Genomic DNA, 19,753 nt, shown 5'->3' with positions numbered 1-19,753 from the left:
ATGGAGAATTTAGTTTGTAAGTAGATGCAACAAAATCTGTAAGGATGTGGTAATGTGAACAGATGTGATTCAAAATAAAAAATAAAAAATAAACCTTTCTTGAAAATATATTAAAATGATACTACATATTAACAGTAAATCACTTAGATGTAAAAATGTGGGATTTTTGCATAATGTGTATTAAAATTCATTATTTGTTTGCACTGATGTTTCATGTTTTTCTGTCTGACAAAACATTAAAGAACTATTACACAATTCCCTGTGTCTTCTTGATACTGTACACGGTCATTTGTTAAATTGTCACTAGTTCAGATTGTTCCCCTTTGCTTTGGGAGATGTAAAAGCGATTGACTTTAAATCAAACACGCTCAGCAGTAGCTTATTCCTGCAGATAAGAGCCGATCTGATGCATCTATTAATGTGGCAAACATTCAGTATAACTACTGAATTTTATTATTATTATTATATTATTGGCTACATCTTTAATCCTTAATCTCCTTTTACTGCCAAAAATGCATTAGTGTTTGATCTGCTGATAAATATTTATTAACATTTCTATAAATACTGGCCTAAAAGCTAGTTCACAAATATTATTTATATAATATTTAAACATAGCTTTGATAATGTGAATTTAAATTTAAAAAAAATTCACAAATACAGTATAACTTAGTTTCTATGTAAGGACAAGATTCCTGGAGTAAATTTCAATATCTGTTTATCGCGCTTAATAAGCTCAAGCTAAATTAAAAAACAAATTTCGCAGTTAAAAAGATTTTGTAATGCCAGTAAAGTAATTTTGTACTTCAATCCCTGCTATGCATGTGTGTGTGTGTGTTTCAACTATAAGCTTACAGGTCATTTCATCACTGTGAGACAAATTACAATAAAATTAAAATAACATTGAAAACTGCTGGTTAACCAATGCCAAGAAGCTGTAGATCTATGAGGCTAAATGAGCCGTAGTGATAACTGAAGACGAGATGAGAATCTTTTCAAAAGAAAAATAAACTCATACGAAGCAAATATAAGCATGTTCTTATCAACACACACACACAACAAACCCGGTGGTGCCGAGTACTGACTGACCGACAGAGAGGTAGTGACACCCCATGTCCACTAGAGGGACATCAATATCACAGACAATATAAAATATACCAACAATTTGTCAAGTTCAAGTTTGTTTTCTGTATTTCTTTTAAAACATAACACATATTGGCTTCCATGCATCATCAACCTACAATGATAGACGTGCTTTGATATTCAAACAAAACATTTCAGACACATTTTTAACTATGAAAACATGGTATCAAAACTAGCTAAATTAACAGAGGGAATTATTTGCATGCAGTACATGTATTTCATAATTAAATGTTAATGTTGTTGCGCCCACCAGGGGACTGATGATGTAAAAAAAATAGAATTTTTATAAAATACACATTTTAGATCATGATTCATAAAGCCTTTAGCGAGAGATAAAGACTGTGCAGCTTCCAGATTGGTGAAGTATTAACGAGAGTGTGATGATTAACGGTTTTGAAGCACATCACTCTTAACATTTATAATTAGAACATGGCAGTGGGAAAACATTTTTATAACTATTATGTTCATTTGAAATAGTCACTAAAATACAGACTAGGCCCTGATATTTTACATGGATCACCACACGTAAAATATCACAAACGATAGTTCTGTTCTGCTAACTTGTGCTGATAGAGTCTACCTACAAACTCAAGCGTCCGTCTTCTACATAAACCTGATTATTATGACATCGTACACAATAAACAAAACAGCAATTACTATCGGAGGCTCCAACACCATCAGCTTTTCTGCAAAAAACATTTGAGCACAACAAAACTAAGCCACGGAAACATAGTATTTAACGTATTTAAAACAAACTTCTCAACTTCCTCTACACTCTGCTGCCAATTCCTTCATGAAACATAGCAAGGTATCAATTATTGACTACTGATCAATTCTCCAGATCTTCTTAAGAACAGGAAAGTAATGTGATAAGGTATCAGGCTTCCTCTGCTAATATCATTCTACCTGCCAAAATAATTAAAATTGTGTTTTGAATCGTTTATATAGCAGCACCTGCTGACATGAATATTTTTCATAAGATAGTTGAAGACGGCGAAACAATCTGAAAACATAATTACATGATTCTGCAAATTAACTGTAGTGCTTATTTGTTTTGACATTTGACACGAGTTCCACCTGAACTTTTTCATTAGTTAATTATCAAACATTGTTGTTTCCCTCGGGTAATGCATGAAGGAAATAAAGCGACAATCGAACATACAAAAAAATAATGCACACAAAAGAAAATCAGGCAGAATTGATTTGAATACATATCGAAAAAAGGTGGAATCAGTAGACATTTTTAAATGTAAACACAATCTTCAGTGACGGACTTAACAGGAGTAAATCACCAGAAGATTTCCAGTGAGTGACTTGTGGCTCCCCCCCTTTATGCATTGTCTTTTACTGCAGTTCACAGCCCTCTCCAGTAGGGGTCACTACTGTCTGATGTCTGCTGGCCTGAGCTGTCTCTCACCCTCAGCCAGGAATATCTGCATGGCTCTGTAGAGCAGATGGACACCCAGCTCCTGTTTCCGCTTTGTCTGCCAATTTGACACCACGCCATAAAAATCACCTCGCTTCTGATTAGTGAGCATCTTCAAACCTGGGAAGTTAAAGAATTCAAATTACTGACTGACTGGCTGGTTCAACACAATGAGCAACAGTCAGAGACTCCTCGGGGAAATAGAACAGCAATGTCTTGGAATTGTCAAAAACTTGGACTCAAACTCAAACAACAGTCAATCAAAATGTACTTTGAATGGTTTAGAAATAAGTCGTCTTGTGTATTTATGAGATTACATCATATTTGAAATGTACATTTATACATAACACAAACACAGGTCGTCTCATGGCCTTGAAATGTTTAAGTTGGAAAAGCATACATTTTGCTAATAATATTGACAATGGTACAGTTCAGTTCAGTTAAGTCAGGAAAGTGTGACAGTGAGGCAGCCTGGAACTGAGGAACTCAGCTATCTTTACTTCGATTATCGTCACTTAATTATCATGTTTTTCCTACTGTGACCTAGAGGTCAACCGATATGGTTTTTAGACGGCCGATGCCGATTCCGATTTTTTTGACATCAGCCTTAGTGGATGTCCGATACGTGCTGCCGTTTTTTTTAAGCCAATATTGCATTTTCTCCCTCCATTTACATGAAAAAAATTACACAATGATAACAAATGTAACATAAGTCTCGATTAAACCAAAACAATTTAATATTTATTAACAAAACAGTTAAACAATGTAGAACATTTAAATAGTAAGTAAGTAAATTAGTAAAGTAAGTAAATTTAATTTATAAAGCACATTTACACACAGCATAAGCTGACCAAAGTGCTGTACAGTGAAAGACTAAAAAAGACACAAAATAATACAAAGTAATACAAAAAACATTTGACCAATAGTCATCATTAAATAAGATAAAACATGAATAGTGAAATAAGTAACAATAAGTAAAAATATATAACAATAAACAATTTTAACACTGAAATGTGCAAATTCCTGAGAACATTTGAAGATATAACAATAAACAATGTATAGGCCTCAATGTGGTGGCGCTTCAGATGAGTCCACATATTCAAAGTGTTTTTCTTCTGTCCTGTATCAGCCCCCATGCTCACCAATGAATTACAAATGTTGCACCTAGCGTTGCCTAAGTGAATTTTTGCCACACTGGGTTGCCCTTCTTTTCAGCCATTTCTTTAAAAAGAAGAAACAAGAACACAAATTCAGTATTATTTCATCTATTGCTGACATCTTGAGTTTAATTTATAAATTAAACAGTTGTTTGATTTTTTTTCTACATGAAAAAAAAAAAATTTTTATTATGTCATATGCAAAGACAACACACTAGAGACAGACAGACAGACAGACAGACAGACAGACAGACAGACAGACAGAGAGAGAGAGAGAGACGCGATCACACACAGCACTGTGATGGCTCCTCTGCTCCGCTCTGAGTTTCCTTTTCCCACTGGCCAAAACTCACGTTTCTTTTTACACAGTCTATGGTTTAAACCCACAAAAAAACGGCTTCGGACTGTAGTGGGACCCGCGTCGCGACACAAACTCAATCAACGTGTCACAGCGAGAAAGAAGAGCTTCTTATATTCCGTGGGGAAGAGAGGAGGACAAACACTGACCACCGTTGCAGTGTATGGACTATATTTTATGTTAGATGCTGTATAAACTCTTAGTGATAGGTAATTGTTTTCATGTGCATACTGATAAATGTGTTGTATTCTGTAGCCATAGCACGGGCAGAGTATCGACCAGAGTTTAAAAAACACATGTATCGACCCGCTAATTTCAGTGGCAGAGAGAAAGAAACACAGAGTGACACAGAGACAGACAGACTTTCAAAGTGTAAGGCAATAATACAGCTAAGTTAGACAAAATACATTGAAAGTTGAAAACTTACCGTTCTCTCACGGGGAGTAGTTGTTGGCCGGCTTCCAAAACTCCCAGCTGCTCTTGCCAGGGAGGGAGGGAGGAGCAATGCATGCGCTTCACGTGCTCTCCAGCATCTCAACACAGGGCTGCGTGAATGCGCAGGACGAAAAATAAAATGCACAATAGATCGGCGAACGCACCCGCGAATTGGCCGATGCCGATACAAGTAAAAAACGCAACTGTCCGATATATCGGTCGACCCTTACTGTGATCCGTGAAAATATCTGCCATTAAAAAGAACTTGAGTGTTACATGGAGTTTAAAAGGATAGGGTTTTTTTTTTTTAAAGTGTGGTTGTATGAGGTACTGACACATTATCAACACTTAATTGGACAAGCATGCCACGCTTTCATTACACAGCCTGGGATCCAGACACGTGCTTTCACTGACAAAATAGCTGCCAGCAGAGACACAAGGGAACACTTAACAAAAGGCTCACCTAATAAATCCTATGCCTGCTAAAGTCTACATATCTTCAGAATATGTTGAGCACTTTATCTCCGCTTTATTCCTCACTCGCACCAAAGTCCACTGAGAAAATCAGTGTTTTTAAACTTCGTCTTTGGCAAGTTTGTGTCTCTCAGGTAAAAGCCATGGACAGGATTTGAACACCGGAGTCACAAGATAACACATTTGATTACCAAGAGAGGCAGCAGTGAATTAACGACTCCTGTACACCCCGATGTAAAAATCGCAGAATTTCTCTATGGACTTCGGTGCGAGGGCAGAGCAGTTTAAACTGCTCCAGAAAAGGCTGCCTGACGGCAAGAAACATAAATAAGATATCACAAGCCTACGCTGGCATGGATTTTATTAGACAGGTCTTTTGCTAAAGCCATTGCTAGAGTGGCTTAAATATGTTTTTCCTTCTGTTGTTTTTGGCAGCTACTGTATGTTTTCAGAGAGTGGTCCATTATGAATGATATCGCCATAGTTTCTGGGTCCTGCTTAAGAGAATCAGGTTAAGCACACTTTTGTGCATTAATCCATCTTTAAACTAAATGAAAAATCTAATCTTGTGTTGTGTGGTTAAATGCCTTGTTTGGTCAGTTGTAATGTGTACCGTGTGATAATTTGCATGATGTTTTCTCATGTGTGATTGCAAATGGAGAGGCTAAGGCAGAAAGATGCAAGAAACCATTGACATTAGCCTAATAAATTAGTTTTTTCCATCTATGTGAACTCTCCATAACTTTCAGATTCAGATACAGAAAACTTTATTTACCCCCGAGGGCCAATTCAATGGCAAAATGTGGCAACTTTGTCTCCCCAGCTAGTCTTTCATGTTAGCCCTTACAATCACATCCCTGCACCCATGCAGCTCATTTGTCCGTGACATTACAGCACATCTTAAATATATTAAAAATAATTAGTTTATAATCACAAGGTTATTTAAGAGCTTAATAAACAGTAGTTGAGGACTAGGAAACTGGAGTTCTTGAGTGCATAATATCACTGTTTGCCAAATTAAAGAGATAACCGCTGATAAACTTCATCCTCCTTGTACTCACCAATGGCCTCCACCATGCAGGCCTCTCTTGTGTATGCCTCCACTGGGATGACGTTCTGGAAACAATGCAGAGAGATGACGCCCTGTCCGGCATTCCATACCTCAAGGATGTGCTGCACTTTGGGGCACAGTTTCTGTCACAGCAAAAGAGTCAGAAATGTATTTATATATATATCTTTTTTAAATTAAATTAACCAAGACTGAGCAGTGTAAGCTGCCCTACCTTGGAGGTCTTGTCCCCTCTGTGGTACTCTAAAGCCTCATACAGATGGCTGTAGGGACGGGAGCGTTTCCCTTTGCCCACATAAAATATAGCATGGATAAAAGTCTGGAAACACTCCTGCGGCGTCATGGTGTGACTACGGAAAGGGAGGTTTTTTGTCACTCTAGCGGAAGAGGAAAAACAAAGATTAATTTTCTCATGTTTTCAGTCATGTTTCACAATCACGATGATAGTCCAAACTCAGTTAAATCTATAAACTAATCTAAGACGTTCCAAAGATACAATGTGAAAATGAACGTTCATTTTGTGAACAGTGAAGAAACACTAGTTCATGCTAATGCTGCTTTGATTTTTTAAATATTCTTTCATTTACATGGTCATTAATGTGTAAGAGGTGCCAACACAAATCAAACAGAATTTGAGCACATTTTGCATGATTTTTAAATTTTTTTATTATCCTTTTCACCTGACTTATGTATGAAGAAAAAAAAAACTAATGTTTTGATAGACTAATATTAAATCAAATAGTTCATTTTGATTTTGATAATGACATGTTTTAATAACAGACAATGGATTGTGGAAACGATTTCTATGGTTAAAAAAAAGGAGGACACACAATGGCAAAATTATGGATAAGTCAATATAGTCTTTTTGGGGGGGAGAAAGTAACTTTGCACAGAAGGAAAAAGTAAAACTCAGCACACCTACCTTGGATCTAGCAGCAGGTAGTTGAAGCTTGACTTGATGATGCCCTCTCTCCACTTTCTATTTTGGTCTGCTTGGTCAAACTGCAGACACAAATCCTGCTCGTCTGCCTGACAACTAGGCAGCTTGAACGTGTGCAGGGCCCGGCGCAATTCTGGATTATAACCTAAAGCAACAGGGTAAATGAATGAATAAAAAATAAAATACAAATAAATAAAAAAAAAAATTAAAAAGTCACCTGTTGGTGTTTGTGGTTGGTCTAATTGTTTCTGGTGATGAGGTGATTGGGAGTTTGACTCCTGCAACAGACGACATAGCCTTCGTAGGTAGGTGGGCCTGGTCCGGCTGCTGATGGGTCCTGGACTTTCGCCCATTTCTAGCAGTCTCTGTCTCAGCTCCTTGTCAGTCATCCCTTTAGTCTTTGGCGAAAAATGATCCTCGCGCTCACCATTTTTCTCTTTCTGCATCCCCCTCAGAGGTTTCTGGTTCTCCTTCCCTCCATTGCTCACCACTTTGGCCTGCAAGGAATGCCAGTCATAAAGGATGGTATCCTCACTGCTGGTCGTGCTCATGCTGGAGGAGAGTGAGGTGTTTGCTGTTGGTGGGACGTGGGTCTCAATCAACTTGTGACCATGTGTTGTGTCAGTGTAGAGGTACTCCACTGGTTCGTCCAGATCTTGAATAAGTGGACGCCCCCCAGGGGTGTAAGACAGGTTAGCCAGGCTTTGTGGCCTGTGGCAACTAGACACTCTGCTCATGCTATACCTTGGGGTGCATCCAGTGCCAGGGGTGCACGGCGGGTCAGAATCTTCCCTGGACCTCCTAGGGGAAAAGTAGCTGGAGCTGGATGAAGAGGAAACAGAGTCTGGCTGAGTGCTCCAGTCCTCGGTGAGCCAGCCATCTTCATTTTTTAGACTGGCTACTCCATCCTCAACAGGGTTATCATTTACCTTTCCTTTTGTTGTCGCCTCATCTGTACTTGTCAGATCATTCGTCATAAAATCCCCACCTTCAGAAAGATTCTGATCTTGGCACTGCATAGCAAGCATAATATCGTCAAGGTTTTTTTCATATGCATTAAGTGAAGAGTCCTGTTTTTTCTCCAGTACACACGTATCTGATAAAGTCTGTGATTCAGTGTCACTGTCGCTTATGCTCTTGGGGAGGATGAGAGTGTCCGCTTGGCTACTGCTAACAGTTGAACCCACTTTGAGGGTGCTGGACTGTGTGTCCTGGCTTTCCTCGTGCAATGAGTCTTCTCCTGTGCTATGCCCTGTATAGGTTGGTGCAAAACAAGGTATGTGTGGTGAACTGTAATATTCTTCACTGCTCTGATATCTAGGTGTCTGGCGGTGTGATCGAACTGGTGTAGGTAGGGTCTCCTCAAACAGAGAAGATGCAGTGAAGAGGCTCTCTGGTGTTTTGCTTGTTCTCAGCGAACAGCGACTCAACCTCGAGCGAGTCCTGCCAGTTACAAAAGGACTGGGTGTGAACGGGAGGTTAGCTACATCCTCTGATATCTCAGCTGCCTGATCAGATGTGGTGTCTCTAGTCAGCCTTGGAGCCACCTTGTCAACACCATCTTCGCTTGTATTGTCCGCCACATGCCCATCGCAAGCAAACGCATCACTTTTTGTATGTTTTGTCTCACACAAGTTAAGTTCACCAAGGATTCCTGGTAAATGTGCTAACATTTCATGCTCTGAATCCATCTGGAGTTTAACGTGTGGAAGATTCCCATCTTGCCACACAGAATCAGAATGTGTAGAAGTCTTTTTGCCAGATTCAGCTTCAGATTCAGAGTCAGCAGAAACGTCCTCTGCTTCAGGAAGTAAAGCCCGTCTGGGATGCAAGGAAACATCCAAAGCACTGGTGTAATGGTCACTCTCACAGCTACTATAATGACTACTAGTGGTCCCACTGCTACTGCTGCCCCCGCATGGATGTGCTGGCTTTTCAGTTACATTTGCGTGCACATTTTTTACATTTTCCCCCTGCTGTTCATCATCACTCTCTTCCAAAGCACAATGATTGATGACGGTTTTCTCCATGTCCTCTTCTGTGCTTGTGCTGCTCTCCCTGCAGAAAATGTATACGTGATCTGGTGACGTCACGTCAATACCCTGCTTGTTTAAAACTGTGGCCATGCGGTCCGAGTCAAGGAAGTCAGAATATTCAGAAAGGTCAAAGGATAAGTAACTAGGGCACTCTCTGCCATCACCAGCAGGCTGCTCTTTGGGAGAATTTGGACTAAAAACAGGGAAATATTCATCTACATCCCTAAAACTCACACTCTTGCGACTTGCTCGCCTAGAGAGAAGTGCTGGGAGAGTGTCTCTTCTGGATGGAGACATTTTGCTGTTAGTTGTAGCAGTATTTTCTTTTGATTTAAGTGTGGAAACATCTTCATCAATAAATACATCATCCTCCTTAAGAATTGGCATTGGAGCTACAGTTCCCACACAAGACATGCGAGTACTTGATAGTATGGAGGGACCTTCAGCTGCCCAGTGTGCAAAGGAATTGTTCCAGTCCTGGCTGTGATGACTCTTAGTCTCCATATTAGAAAGTCTGTTATATGGGTTTAAAAATGATGAGCGCCTTGTGCTGCTTAATGGGGCTTCGCCAAAGTCACTGATGATAGATGAGTGAGAAGTGAAGCTGCAGTCTGAACCAGGATAGCTGGACATGTCTGACTGGTCCGAATACACAGCTGTGGGGGGAAAAAACAGACATAAATAAAAGATATAAAATATATTATCACAAGCCATGCAGATTCTGGAAAAAATAGAACTGGAATTCAAAAATAGTCTATACACCAACGGAATGTGTAGCAGATGATTAGTCTAATTACATCACGACATACGTAGGAAAGACAACAATAAAGAATTAAAACAATACTGAATACAAAAAACTTTTTGTATTCAGATTCAGAAAATCAGTTGCCAATCAACAAGACATAAATAAGTAAGAGTTACACACAAGTAGGATTTTTAAGGATGAATGACTTATGTTATATCATGTCATACAATATTGGAATTGAGGGAATCCGTCCTCCTCTGCTGAGCTGGTCTGGTACTCCTGAAGGAGCAGGGCACATTTTCTATTCTCCTGTTGCTCAGCAAGATGCCCTGGTGTATTTCCTTCCTGCATTAATTAAGGAAAAAAACAGCAATAAACCAAACTGACTCAGAGATTCGGACATTCTACTTATCGATGTTTTAATAAACAATTATCAAATTTTCACTAATGACTGATTTGACTGGTTAATGCAATGTGTTTATGTGCAAAGTCAGTTTGACTGAAATTGGTTTTCCAGCCTTGAACCTTGGTCCATTCACTTTCCTTGTGTGAAATCTTACATTATCCTTAATGTTTGGATCACCTCCATTCATCAAGAGCATCTTCAGATTTTGAAAACATCCCCACAAAGCAGCAATGTGGAGAGGAGTCAGGCCATCTGATGACCTGTATGAAACACAAGTAAGTACATAACTTATAAAAACATTACAGCAGCTTAGGGATCATTAACGGCCAAGTGACAAAGAACTTCAACAGTTTTTATCCCAGCCATATTTGAACTCTTTTTTAACAAATTGAACACAATAGAGAAGGTTGTTGCATAATATTAGGTTTATTATAACCATACCTGACATTAGGGTCCGCTCCAGATTGCAGCAACATTTTCAAGCAGCGTGTGTTCTTCTCAGACTCTTTTCCAACGGCCAAGTGCATGGCAGCCACCCCTTTACTGCCCACCAGGTCAGGACATGCACTTTGTGACAGAAGCAGCTGCACTAATCTGCCACGCAAAGGAGATATATTACAACATACCTTCAGTGCAATTTTCAACAGAACGGTTTCAAATAAATGAACTCTTTTTTTCATTGTCTACTTTTATTGTTGAACAAATTTATAAACATATATGGATGCTGTTGTGATGGGTTTTGTCTTAATAATTGTCTTTATACTATACTAAATACATACAATCATACTTTAAGAACTATGAACGTGAATTTAACAGGCAAAAAAAAAAGAAATAGCAGAGCCATATTTACACTCATTTACACATGTTATATGGTCCTTCTCAGTACTATTGCTTTCAGTATATGCAGGTATTTTTATATTCCATACTAGGGCTGAACAATTAATTAAAATTTTAACTAAATTGCAATATGACCTACTGTAATTTTCAAATCGCAGGAGGCGCAGTATTTCTTAAAGCCAAAATGTGTGTCAAATTACCATGTTAGATTAAATATTGTGCTGGCTGAAGAAAACATCTTTTGTTTCTTACAGATCTACTCAAATATCACACAGTAATCATTTAAAATATGGTATTGAAATGAAAATGAGAAATCCCAATTACACATTTATTTATCTATTTAAAATCGTTCAGCTGTATTCCATACATTTTTAGTCTTGCACTTGCAAAGACAGCTACCTAATCGCTTGGTACTTGTGCAATGACAATAACGTTCTAACCATAAAAAACAGCACTAACATCCTGAACTGATATGACAGTAGTTGTGGTGGAACAACAGACAACATTTGTGCATCAATATCAGAGTCAAGTTAAAGCCTTATTTGCTGACTTCACTGCGTTGATACTTGGTGTTAAAAGTACTGCAGAGTGAAATGTGGTGTTATTCCCAGTCAACTAGTAAAACACTAAACACTGCACTGGGCATATTTGATACACAACTGGAGGTATAGTTACACTATTAACAGCAAGTGGCTCTACAATAATGTAAATAATGATGGTAATTGTCCACCCCGATTCTACACGAGGCGTATTTTAGCAAAACAAAGACAGAACATCACCTGGGTTGTCCATCGTTCACCGCTTTCCTGAGCTGACTTTCCAGGGTCTTCTTCTTTTGGTCCATGATCAATAGCATTCGATTTTAAATTATTTATGATCGCGTATCGGCATCTTCCGCATAAACTCGCAGCCTGAATCCAACGCACTGCGGCAAACTCTGTGGTAGCGGAGCTAGTAGCGACTGAGGACATGCCCCGACATGTTAACTCAACTGCACATCGCTTTTACATATTCATCCTATTAAACGAAAACAAAAATATGACTGAGAGTTCGTCACGTTTGCCCAGAAGTTGTTTACAGACTTCATTCACCACTTGTTTATCCATTTATTCGCCCAGTGGTTTGTCGTTGTTTGTCTGTCGGTGTTAAACTTCCCTCCAAACACAAACGCGCCCCCTTACACCGGATGTCCCGCCTACTGTTGTCTCTGATTGGACAATCGTATTATTTTCACCAATCTCGTTGAAGCAAAGGCCCAATTGAATGTGGTATGTCTGTCTCTGTATCTCATGTTTATTATGGGGTCCCATTCTGCCATTTCTAAACCAGCCATTTCAAATATGTGTGATACATTTAATCACAATTAAATGTTCTGCTTGTGTTGTAGGTTATAAATCTTGAAAACAGATTCTGTAAAAGTGCCTGTGGGTCTTGCTCCAGTCTCTGGGGAATTAATGAGCGATGGTGCATTCATTGTACTAAATGTATCACTACTTTAAGGAAAACATCCCACAATAAATTGACCATCCGGTTATACTGTATACCCATCCATCCATCGTCTATCGCTTTATTCTCCACAAGAGGGCAGCAGGGGGCATATGGCAAAAGGTGGGGTGCACCCTGGACAGGTCTCCAGTCTATTACAGGGTCACATAGAGACAAACAACCGTCCAGTCAATTTAAGGTGTCCAATTTGCCTAATCCCCACATCTGCATGTTTTTCGACTGTGGGAAGAAACATGTAGACTCCCTTGTTCCAAACCACGTCACAAACCCGGGTCTTAACCACTACACCAACCGTATGGTCTGGGTTCTTTGTGCATTGTATCTTGCCTGCCTCTTCCTGTTTGTCTGTCTGTTTGTGTGCAGTATAAGATTAAAGATAAAAAAATGATTTTCTGAGGATTTAGGTCACGGCTTATGGATGAAATATTTAGATTATGGTGGCGATTCGGATGCACATTAAGTTTTTTTTCTTTTTTTTGAAGCAGTTGTTATGCCCAGGGGAGCTTTCATCAGTATCATTGTTGCCTCGAAAAAACATGATTTAATATATCTACTTACTGTATAACTTGATAGAAAAAAATGTTAGTGTTTTGACACTGTCCAGAATTGGAGGAGGTGTGCACTCCCTGAATCCATTCTCTGGTTTTGTATGAAATTGTATTTGAGGAAAACAATGATGGCCTTTTGATTCAACAACACACAGCATTATAGGAAGGAATGGTGGCAGAAAATCAAGTGTTACTCATAGTGCCCTTTGTACAATATGCTTTTTGGCTATGTGAAAAATGATGTGGGACATGGTTGTGTATACAGCTTGAAAAGCTAATAAAAACAACATTTAAATATATAATTTTCAGGAAACTGTACAATGGAAGAGCATCAGTCATTTGTTCAGGAAAATATTTGGATAAACTACCATCTCGGTTTAAATGTGGTATTTCAATATCAGAGCAAAGGACATACCAAAACATCATATTTCACTTTACATCATTATAAATCACTGCTTCATTCAAAATACAACTACCATGTTTTATATAAATAAAGTCAATATAGTGTTAAAAGTCATGGCTCTGAATATACATGTTTGCATATTTCGTTTTTTTGTACAAAAAGGTAGTCCAGACAAGCTGAAACTATTTAAAATTGTTGCAATGTCAAAGAAGTGCAACTATGCAGCTTTAATTCTGAGTTAGCACAATTTCTGCCATCCCTAACCCTTAGACAGAGAAGAGAGAGAGGGGAAGAAGGCTCATCAGGAGGAACAGCAGGCTTGGGTGTATGGCTCCAGCATGGTTTGGTGGGGGGGGGATTTGGCATTTGTCGTAGGGCTCCAGACAGGCAGCAAAAGCCATGGCATGGGCGATGTAGCTCTGCTCCTGGACCCCATGAAAGAGGTGTGACATTGGCCCTTTGGCAAAGATGGCTACATCCTCTATGCCATGGGTCTCTGAATCGAGAGGGACAGGCGCCTGCTGGCGGTAATCGTTGTGTGCTGAAGTGTAATGGGACAAAAGAAGAGTAGATTAGCCTTTCATTCAGCTTTTCATACGTCAGACAAATAACAAACCGAGAGTGTGTACAAAGAAGGGACAGACTGCTTTTTAATAGCCTTATAAGACAAATCTGTACCCTGAGTGGATCGTGTAAACACATTTTAACACTTATTGTTTGTGCCTTTTGTGCCTTCACAGTTGATTTTCTGTTCTACCACAAGATGGAGCTGCTTTATTACACTGTCATTTTTGGAATGATTACCAGCGCACGCTTACATGAAATTGATTCATTCACATCTGGGCGACTTCCATTGACAATCTGGTATCCTGGTCCATTTCCATACACGGCAGTAGTGTAGCGCTTCCCATCCTCAGCTTTTGAGCGAGACACTCCTGTACATCACAGAAACAGGTTTGTGATACAGACGGAACACATCAGATGACATTTACTTTTTCAGCCTAATCATAGTTCAAAGTTTTCTCTTTTTTTTACCCAGGACAGGGTTTCCTCTCTTAGAATGTCCTCCAAACGCAAACACATGGGAGTGGTCGGCACTAACCACCGTCAGTGTGTCCAGTTCACTGGTGAGTTCAGCTGCTCGGCCAATTGACCGATCAAACTCAACAGCCTCATACAGAGCTCTCTTGGCGCGCCCTCCATGGTGCCCATGGTCAATTCTTCCCCTTATAGTCCAAAAGAAAGTCATTGACAAATGAACATGTGTACACACATACGGTCATTTTTCCCATGTTAATTCTTATCCATGTCTCACATGTATTATTTTATATCACAATATAGTGTGATGATGACACAACTCTGATCCCAAAACAATGATCTCCAGTATTTCAATTGCAACTACCTTTATGTTTTTCCCACCTTTATGTCATTCATTTATGATTTTGAAGGACAAACCAATGTGAACCGCCTCCTTAATTTTAACGTGGAAATTCGTGATGCCCGAGAGAGGCAGAGCAAAAGCAAATACACTTATCTTCCACAAAGAGGTAAAATCCCTTGGGGTTTTTGCTGAGAATCTTTATTGCTTTCTCCACCATCTCAGTGAGCGATGGGTCCGTGTTGGGATTACGTTCCAACTCATAGCGGCAGTCTTTAGGCTCGAACAGACCTAAACGTAGAGAGAAAGCGCAGACCTCATGATACATTTCAAGTATGTGCGTTACTACTTGTCTCATTACTCACAATTGAAAAACTGTATGTACACGGATACTTCTTACCCATCAAGAAATCAGTTGTTGCAGGGTTGACGGCATCAAAATCAGCTTTGTTCCAAACATATTTAACATTCTGCAAAGGAAAAAGAAAATATTTATATAACATGTATTTATACTGAGTATGAAGAGCTCACCAGTGCAATCTGATTTTTACCTTTTTGTTTTTAATCCACTCCACAACAAGATTTTTTCCATCTGTTCGGTCTCCTCCAGTTTTTGGATACTCTGGGTCTTGCATGTCTGTGGGAAACATGTACTGACGACCTCCACCAAGAAGGACCTGGTTCAAAACACACGGAGACAATTATTTGAACTAAACTATCTACATTTTATGTTTATAGTTGATCCTTTATTCCAGTGGTGCAGCCACTTTACTCTTATATTGGCCTTTACGGTAGAGGTGAGTGAACACTTTTATCTAAGATCTTACAGATTGAGGGATTTATTTAGCAAAGTACTTTCAAACCCAATGCAATGCGTTGTTTCAGACTTGTTTTGCCACAGCAATACCCCGTTATTAATGCTTACATTAATCTCTGTGTTGTGGAGCATCTGATACGCAATGTCCCGGCATCCATTTTGGACGGCCTCGGTGGGGAGGTCAGAGTCAGCATACCAATCTCGATCAGCAGAGTGAGCATAGTTTCCTGCTGGTGAGGCGTGCTGCACTCGGGTTGTTGTGACAATTCCGACAGATTTTCCTTAAAAACAGACAAGGGAAAAAAAAAAGAGCAATATGGTCATAATAAAGTCAGTTCGACTCGAGTTCCCCCTAAAGAATAAATGACGAGTGGTCTGGTGATTTTCTCGTGCTTTTCTAGTCTTGATGATCACTCAAAGTACTTTGTACCACCGTTATATAGTCTACTATATATGCTGTGCTTTTTACACATGGCTCAAATGCTCCAAGCACAGCCACCAGGACCAATTAGGGGTTAAAACTCTTGCCCAGGGACACATTGGCTTATAGACTGGAGCAGCCAGGAATCAGAACTCTTACCTTTTGGTTAGAAGACCTGTTCTACCTACTGCTCCACAGCTGTAAGACATTCATTTTGTATTTAGAAAGGAACCAAGTTCCCATACTGCAAATCATTTTATACTACACTGTTGGGGGGTTTGTTTGATAGTGACTTTAAATTACTATAAATATTGTGAAAAAAAGACACCGTTTGTTAGTGACAACGTCCTTACATGCAGGAACACACACCTTAAAGCCACAATAAAGCAAAGCTTTGTGAAGAATGACATAAACTACCTGCTTTCTTGGCACGATGCAGAACAGATTGGACCTCATTCCCGATAATGGCGCTACAGTTGCCCCTTGGTACGGCAGCAGTGACACCCAGAGTGCCATAGTTGGCCTTCACACCACATAAGTATGCTGTGGCTGTGCCTGCGCTGTCTGGCATCTGCTGGTCAACATTGTATGTCTGCAGGGACCAAATCACACAAATTCACAGTTTGAGCAGATTGTAATTATGAGTTTCTTATCCAGTACATTCTGAAATGTGTGCTGTTCACATTTATTCATGCTGCCTTTTAGAGTTCACTGACATTTAGGTCCAAGATAGACTCAATGCCATGATATATTGTTTTGTGTTTATGAAAATGCAAGTTGTCTGAAGGGTCTTATTTCTAAACAACACACCTCACAGCAATCAATATTTTCTATTAACTATTTTGCAAAGAATGAAGTCAAGGGTAGTCATTTTTCCTGCGTAATAATACACATTATGTTGGGTTAAAGGTGGAGCTGAAACAATTACTCGATTAATCGATTATTAATCGATTCATAAATTAATCGTCAACTGTTTTGATCATTTTCATTATTAAAAAAGGACTTCTGATCACTGCAGCTTCTTAAATGTGAATATTGTCTTTGTTCCTTTGCTCCATATAACAAAGAAATCATTAAAAGTGAATCATTTCCAGGCTTGACAAACACTGATCAACATTTTTTAACGTTTTCTGACATTTTATGGACCAAACTAATCTAAAACTAAAATAATCGACAGATTAATCAATTATAAAAACAATGGTTAGTTGCAGCTCTAGGTAAAGGTGTCGTTGGAAAGAACAGAATGATAGTGCTAAAGTTAGCTAGGACTTCTGAGTATGTATATAATTTAAAAGAAAATTCAAAAGATTGCGTGTGGGATGTCCTTATTGTAATAGTTTAAACACATTCCAGTGAAGTTGTGAATGTGTTGGTGTGTTGTTGGCTGACCTTTGACAGCGCCAGGTGAGGAAAGGTATCCATGACTAGACTGGTCTCCTCCCCTGATTTCCCTGCTAACTGGCCTTTGAGGATCCGCGCAGCAGTCAATGTTGGTATTCCCATACCTGGAAGCAGGTGGAAGCACACCTGAGTGTTAGATCAAACCAACCAGGGAGACACAGAGTTGCCATTGTGCTCACTCGGCTAATATTAGTTTAAAGGTTGGTGAAAGACAGCCAAGATATTTTCACTCACAAATGTGACAATATGTAAAGCAAATACTTTCAGATTCTAGATGGGTTTTTTTTCTCTAAAACCTGATGATGTATTATATTTCATTTCATTTCAGGAAACATTAAATATACTTCTGTACCTTAAATATTCACAGAGAACTACATGCAAACCAGCCGTGGTCATTTTTAATCTCTATTAATAAAACAACATAAAATCATAAATAGCCACTATCAGCAGGTTTACGGAGTATTAGTCAAATATTGGTCTTGATAGGAGGAAGTACAGAGCAGCAATTACTTTATTATTTTTGAAGAACTGGGAGTTGCGAGGAAGCTAATCTTGTTTAACGTCTTTATCAAATGATCTAAGATAATTTGTCAAAGCTATTGTGGAGAAAGTTCTCTTTACATGTTTGTGATACAACTTCAAAATGGTTTAAATCGGACATTAATCATAACTTCAGGTCACTTGTATATTCTGGTAACCAGTCATCCATCAGTCTTCTTTTACCCAGAAACCTTTTTAAGGCCACATAGTTCATAAATGCAGACTCATACTCAACCACCATCATGATGGTGGGACTCACGAGTTCAAGCTTCCTCTCATCTGAACAAACAAAGTGGACGAAAAGCAGCAAGTGACCCATAGTTCAAATAAATATCAGTTTCTCAGACTCACCGTCCCCCAGGAAGAGGATGAGGTTCTTGGCTTGATAGAGATTAGGTTGAACATTCAGGGCAGCGTGAAGAGCCTGACTCCCTTTGTTGTTCCAGTAACTGGCATGGAGCTCTTCATCTGTACGCAAGAAAAAGATATATGACATGACACTGACAGCCACAATTGTTAGTTGGCTATTTGCATATATTCACTCAGTCAATTCACACAAATCATCCATTGTTTTCATTTTATTTTACTAAGCAATTGTCAAAAATCATAATGACAAAAACAACAAGGTTTTACAAACAGAACCACTGAAGATGTGACCTCGCCATGACATTCATAACACATATAACAGTGTCTATAATATGTGCTTGTCGTGTAAACTATAATATTTTAACGGTATTTACATGCAACTATCTAACAATGTACATCTTAGTCCATCCAAGTAAAGCTTCCTTAATCAATTTACTTTTCAATCAATACTTTAAAAAGAAAAAAACAGGCAACTGATGCACTTTAGCATTTAACTCTTTTATTACTTAAAATAAAAGTTAATACAGTATAAGTTTCTGTTGTCATGGTCCTGAGATAATTCAAGTGTGAAATCCAAGTTTGCGTTAAGATCATGACATCAATAATGTATAACAGACTCTTACCTGAAACACACAGAATCTGCTGCAAAGAAATGAAAATTAATAATCCAATAAAAAGAGGCTCATGCGCCTGCTTATGTGTCTGAGCCATGTTACTGTCTATATGTAAATTCAAAAAAGTAAACTGAATACAAAAGTTCTCGTCCACACACCAACATCCCTTTTATAGCTGCATGCAAGGAGCAAAGGGCACACGACCATGACGAGAGCAATAAGTCGCACTGAACCCGCACACACACACATTACACGCCCGTCTTTACGTGAGGTGGCACATGGTTTATGTGTACATGAGTGATTAATCATTCATTTTAACTGCGATGTAATTTATCCATTATCTGTGTTTGTGTTGATCACTTCTAAGTAGCCTCTGATGAATGTTTCCCGGCAGCAGGTTTCAAAACAAGACAGATTTATAGTTATCCAGACCTCATACAGGTATTTTTTGAGCTGGCCGGAATTTAAAATGTCTGAAAAAGTGTTCTAACAGATGGACCATTTAGTGGCAGAATTAATTGTTGACGCATGTGTCTGTCTGTGTGTGTGCGGGTGGTTCTGACTGCACATCTGTGTGAGGTTGGTCAGACCGACCAAGGTCACAACCAATTTCTTTTGTCTGTGTCAGCATTTTAATTTAAAATACAGCAAAAGGCTTCCCCTCTGAAAGACGTCCCGACATGTGTTTTGAGCTATTGGAATATTAGAATCATACAGAGAAAAATTGTAAGTATAT

The 19,753-nt window shown here is 38.9% G+C and overlaps 2 protein-coding genes across 4 annotated transcripts; both read right to left on the bottom strand.

Moving 5' to 3' along the window:
* Nucleotides 1-1,170: 1,170 nt before the first annotated feature.
* ankle1 (ankyrin repeat and LEM domain containing 1) lies at nt 1,171-12,900 on the bottom strand. 3 transcript variants are annotated; one of them, XR_009241304.1, is made up of 10 exons: nt 11,803-12,900; nt 10,628-10,780; nt 10,341-10,446; nt 10,008-10,125; nt 7,217-9,691; nt 6,982-7,144; nt 6,274-6,436; nt 6,052-6,184; nt 4,509-4,626; nt 3,421-3,787 (listed from the first exon to the last, which is right to left on the bottom strand). XR_009241304.1 is itself a non-coding variant. In XM_058637978.1 (9 exons), the coding sequence occupies exons 1-9, from the start codon at nt 11,877-11,879 to the stop codon at nt 2,520-2,522; spliced, it is 3,555 nt and encodes a 1,184-aa protein (XP_058493961.1). In that variant the 5' UTR covers nt 11,880-12,900; the 3' UTR covers nt 1,171-2,519. The 3 variants fall into 3 exon arrangements, 2 of the variants coding, with proteins under 2 accessions (XP_058493961.1, XP_058493962.1); XM_058637978.1 differs by lacking the exons at nt 3,421-3,787; nt 4,509-4,626 and adding an exon at nt 1,171-2,686; XM_058637979.1 differs by lacking the exon at nt 3,421-3,787 and having other exon boundaries at nt 3,946-4,626.
* Nucleotides 12,901-13,660: 760 nt separating this feature from the next.
* alpi.2 (alkaline phosphatase, intestinal, tandem duplicate 2) lies at nt 13,661-19,236 on the bottom strand. The gene is made up of 11 exons (XM_058637984.1): nt 19,027-19,236; nt 18,389-18,505; nt 17,486-17,601; nt 16,514-16,688; nt 15,784-15,956; nt 15,410-15,535; nt 15,259-15,328; nt 15,015-15,149; nt 14,516-14,707; nt 14,299-14,415; nt 13,661-14,021 (listed from the first exon to the last, which is right to left on the bottom strand). Exons 1-11 carry the CDS (start codon nt 19,112-19,114, stop codon nt 13,747-13,749), a joined length of 1,584 nt encoding a protein of 527 aa, XP_058493967.1. The 5' UTR covers nt 19,115-19,236; the 3' UTR covers nt 13,661-13,746.
* Between the last annotated feature and the right edge of the window lie 517 nt (nt 19,237-19,753).

Source organism: Solea solea, chromosome 9 (genome assembly GCF_958295425.1).
Source record: "Solea solea chromosome 9, fSolSol10.1, whole genome shotgun sequence".
Lineage (NCBI taxonomy): Eukaryota > Metazoa > Chordata > Actinopteri > Pleuronectiformes > Soleidae > Solea > Solea solea.
Note: the sequence above shows the minus strand (reverse complement) of the source record. Positions and strands in the feature narration are given on the sequence as shown.

Coding starts and splice junctions, on each gene's coding strand:
- alpi.2 (XM_058637984.1), bottom strand. CDS start 19,114: ATGGCTCAGACACATAAGCAGGCGCATGAGCCTCTTTTTATTGGATTA. Junction 18,506..19,026: donor GCAGATTCTGTGTGTTTCAG/GTAAGAGTCTGT, acceptor TCTTGCGTACAG/ATGAAGAGCTCCATGCCAGT. Junction 14,022..14,298: donor TGTGAATGAATCAATTTCAT/GTAAGCGTGCGC, acceptor ATTACACTTCAG/CACACAACGATTACCGCCAG.
- ankle1 (XM_058637978.1), bottom strand. CDS start 11,879: ATGCTATTGATCATGGACCAAAAGAAGAAGACCCTGGAAAGTCAGCTC. Junction 6,437..6,981: donor TACCTGCTGCTAGATCCAAG/GTAGGTGTGCTG, acceptor CTCTTCCGCTAG/AGTGACAAAAAACCTCCCTT. Junction 6,185..6,273: donor GAGGGGACAAGACCTCCAAG/GTAGGGCAGCTT, acceptor TTGCTGTGACAG/AAACTGTGCCCCAAAGTGCA.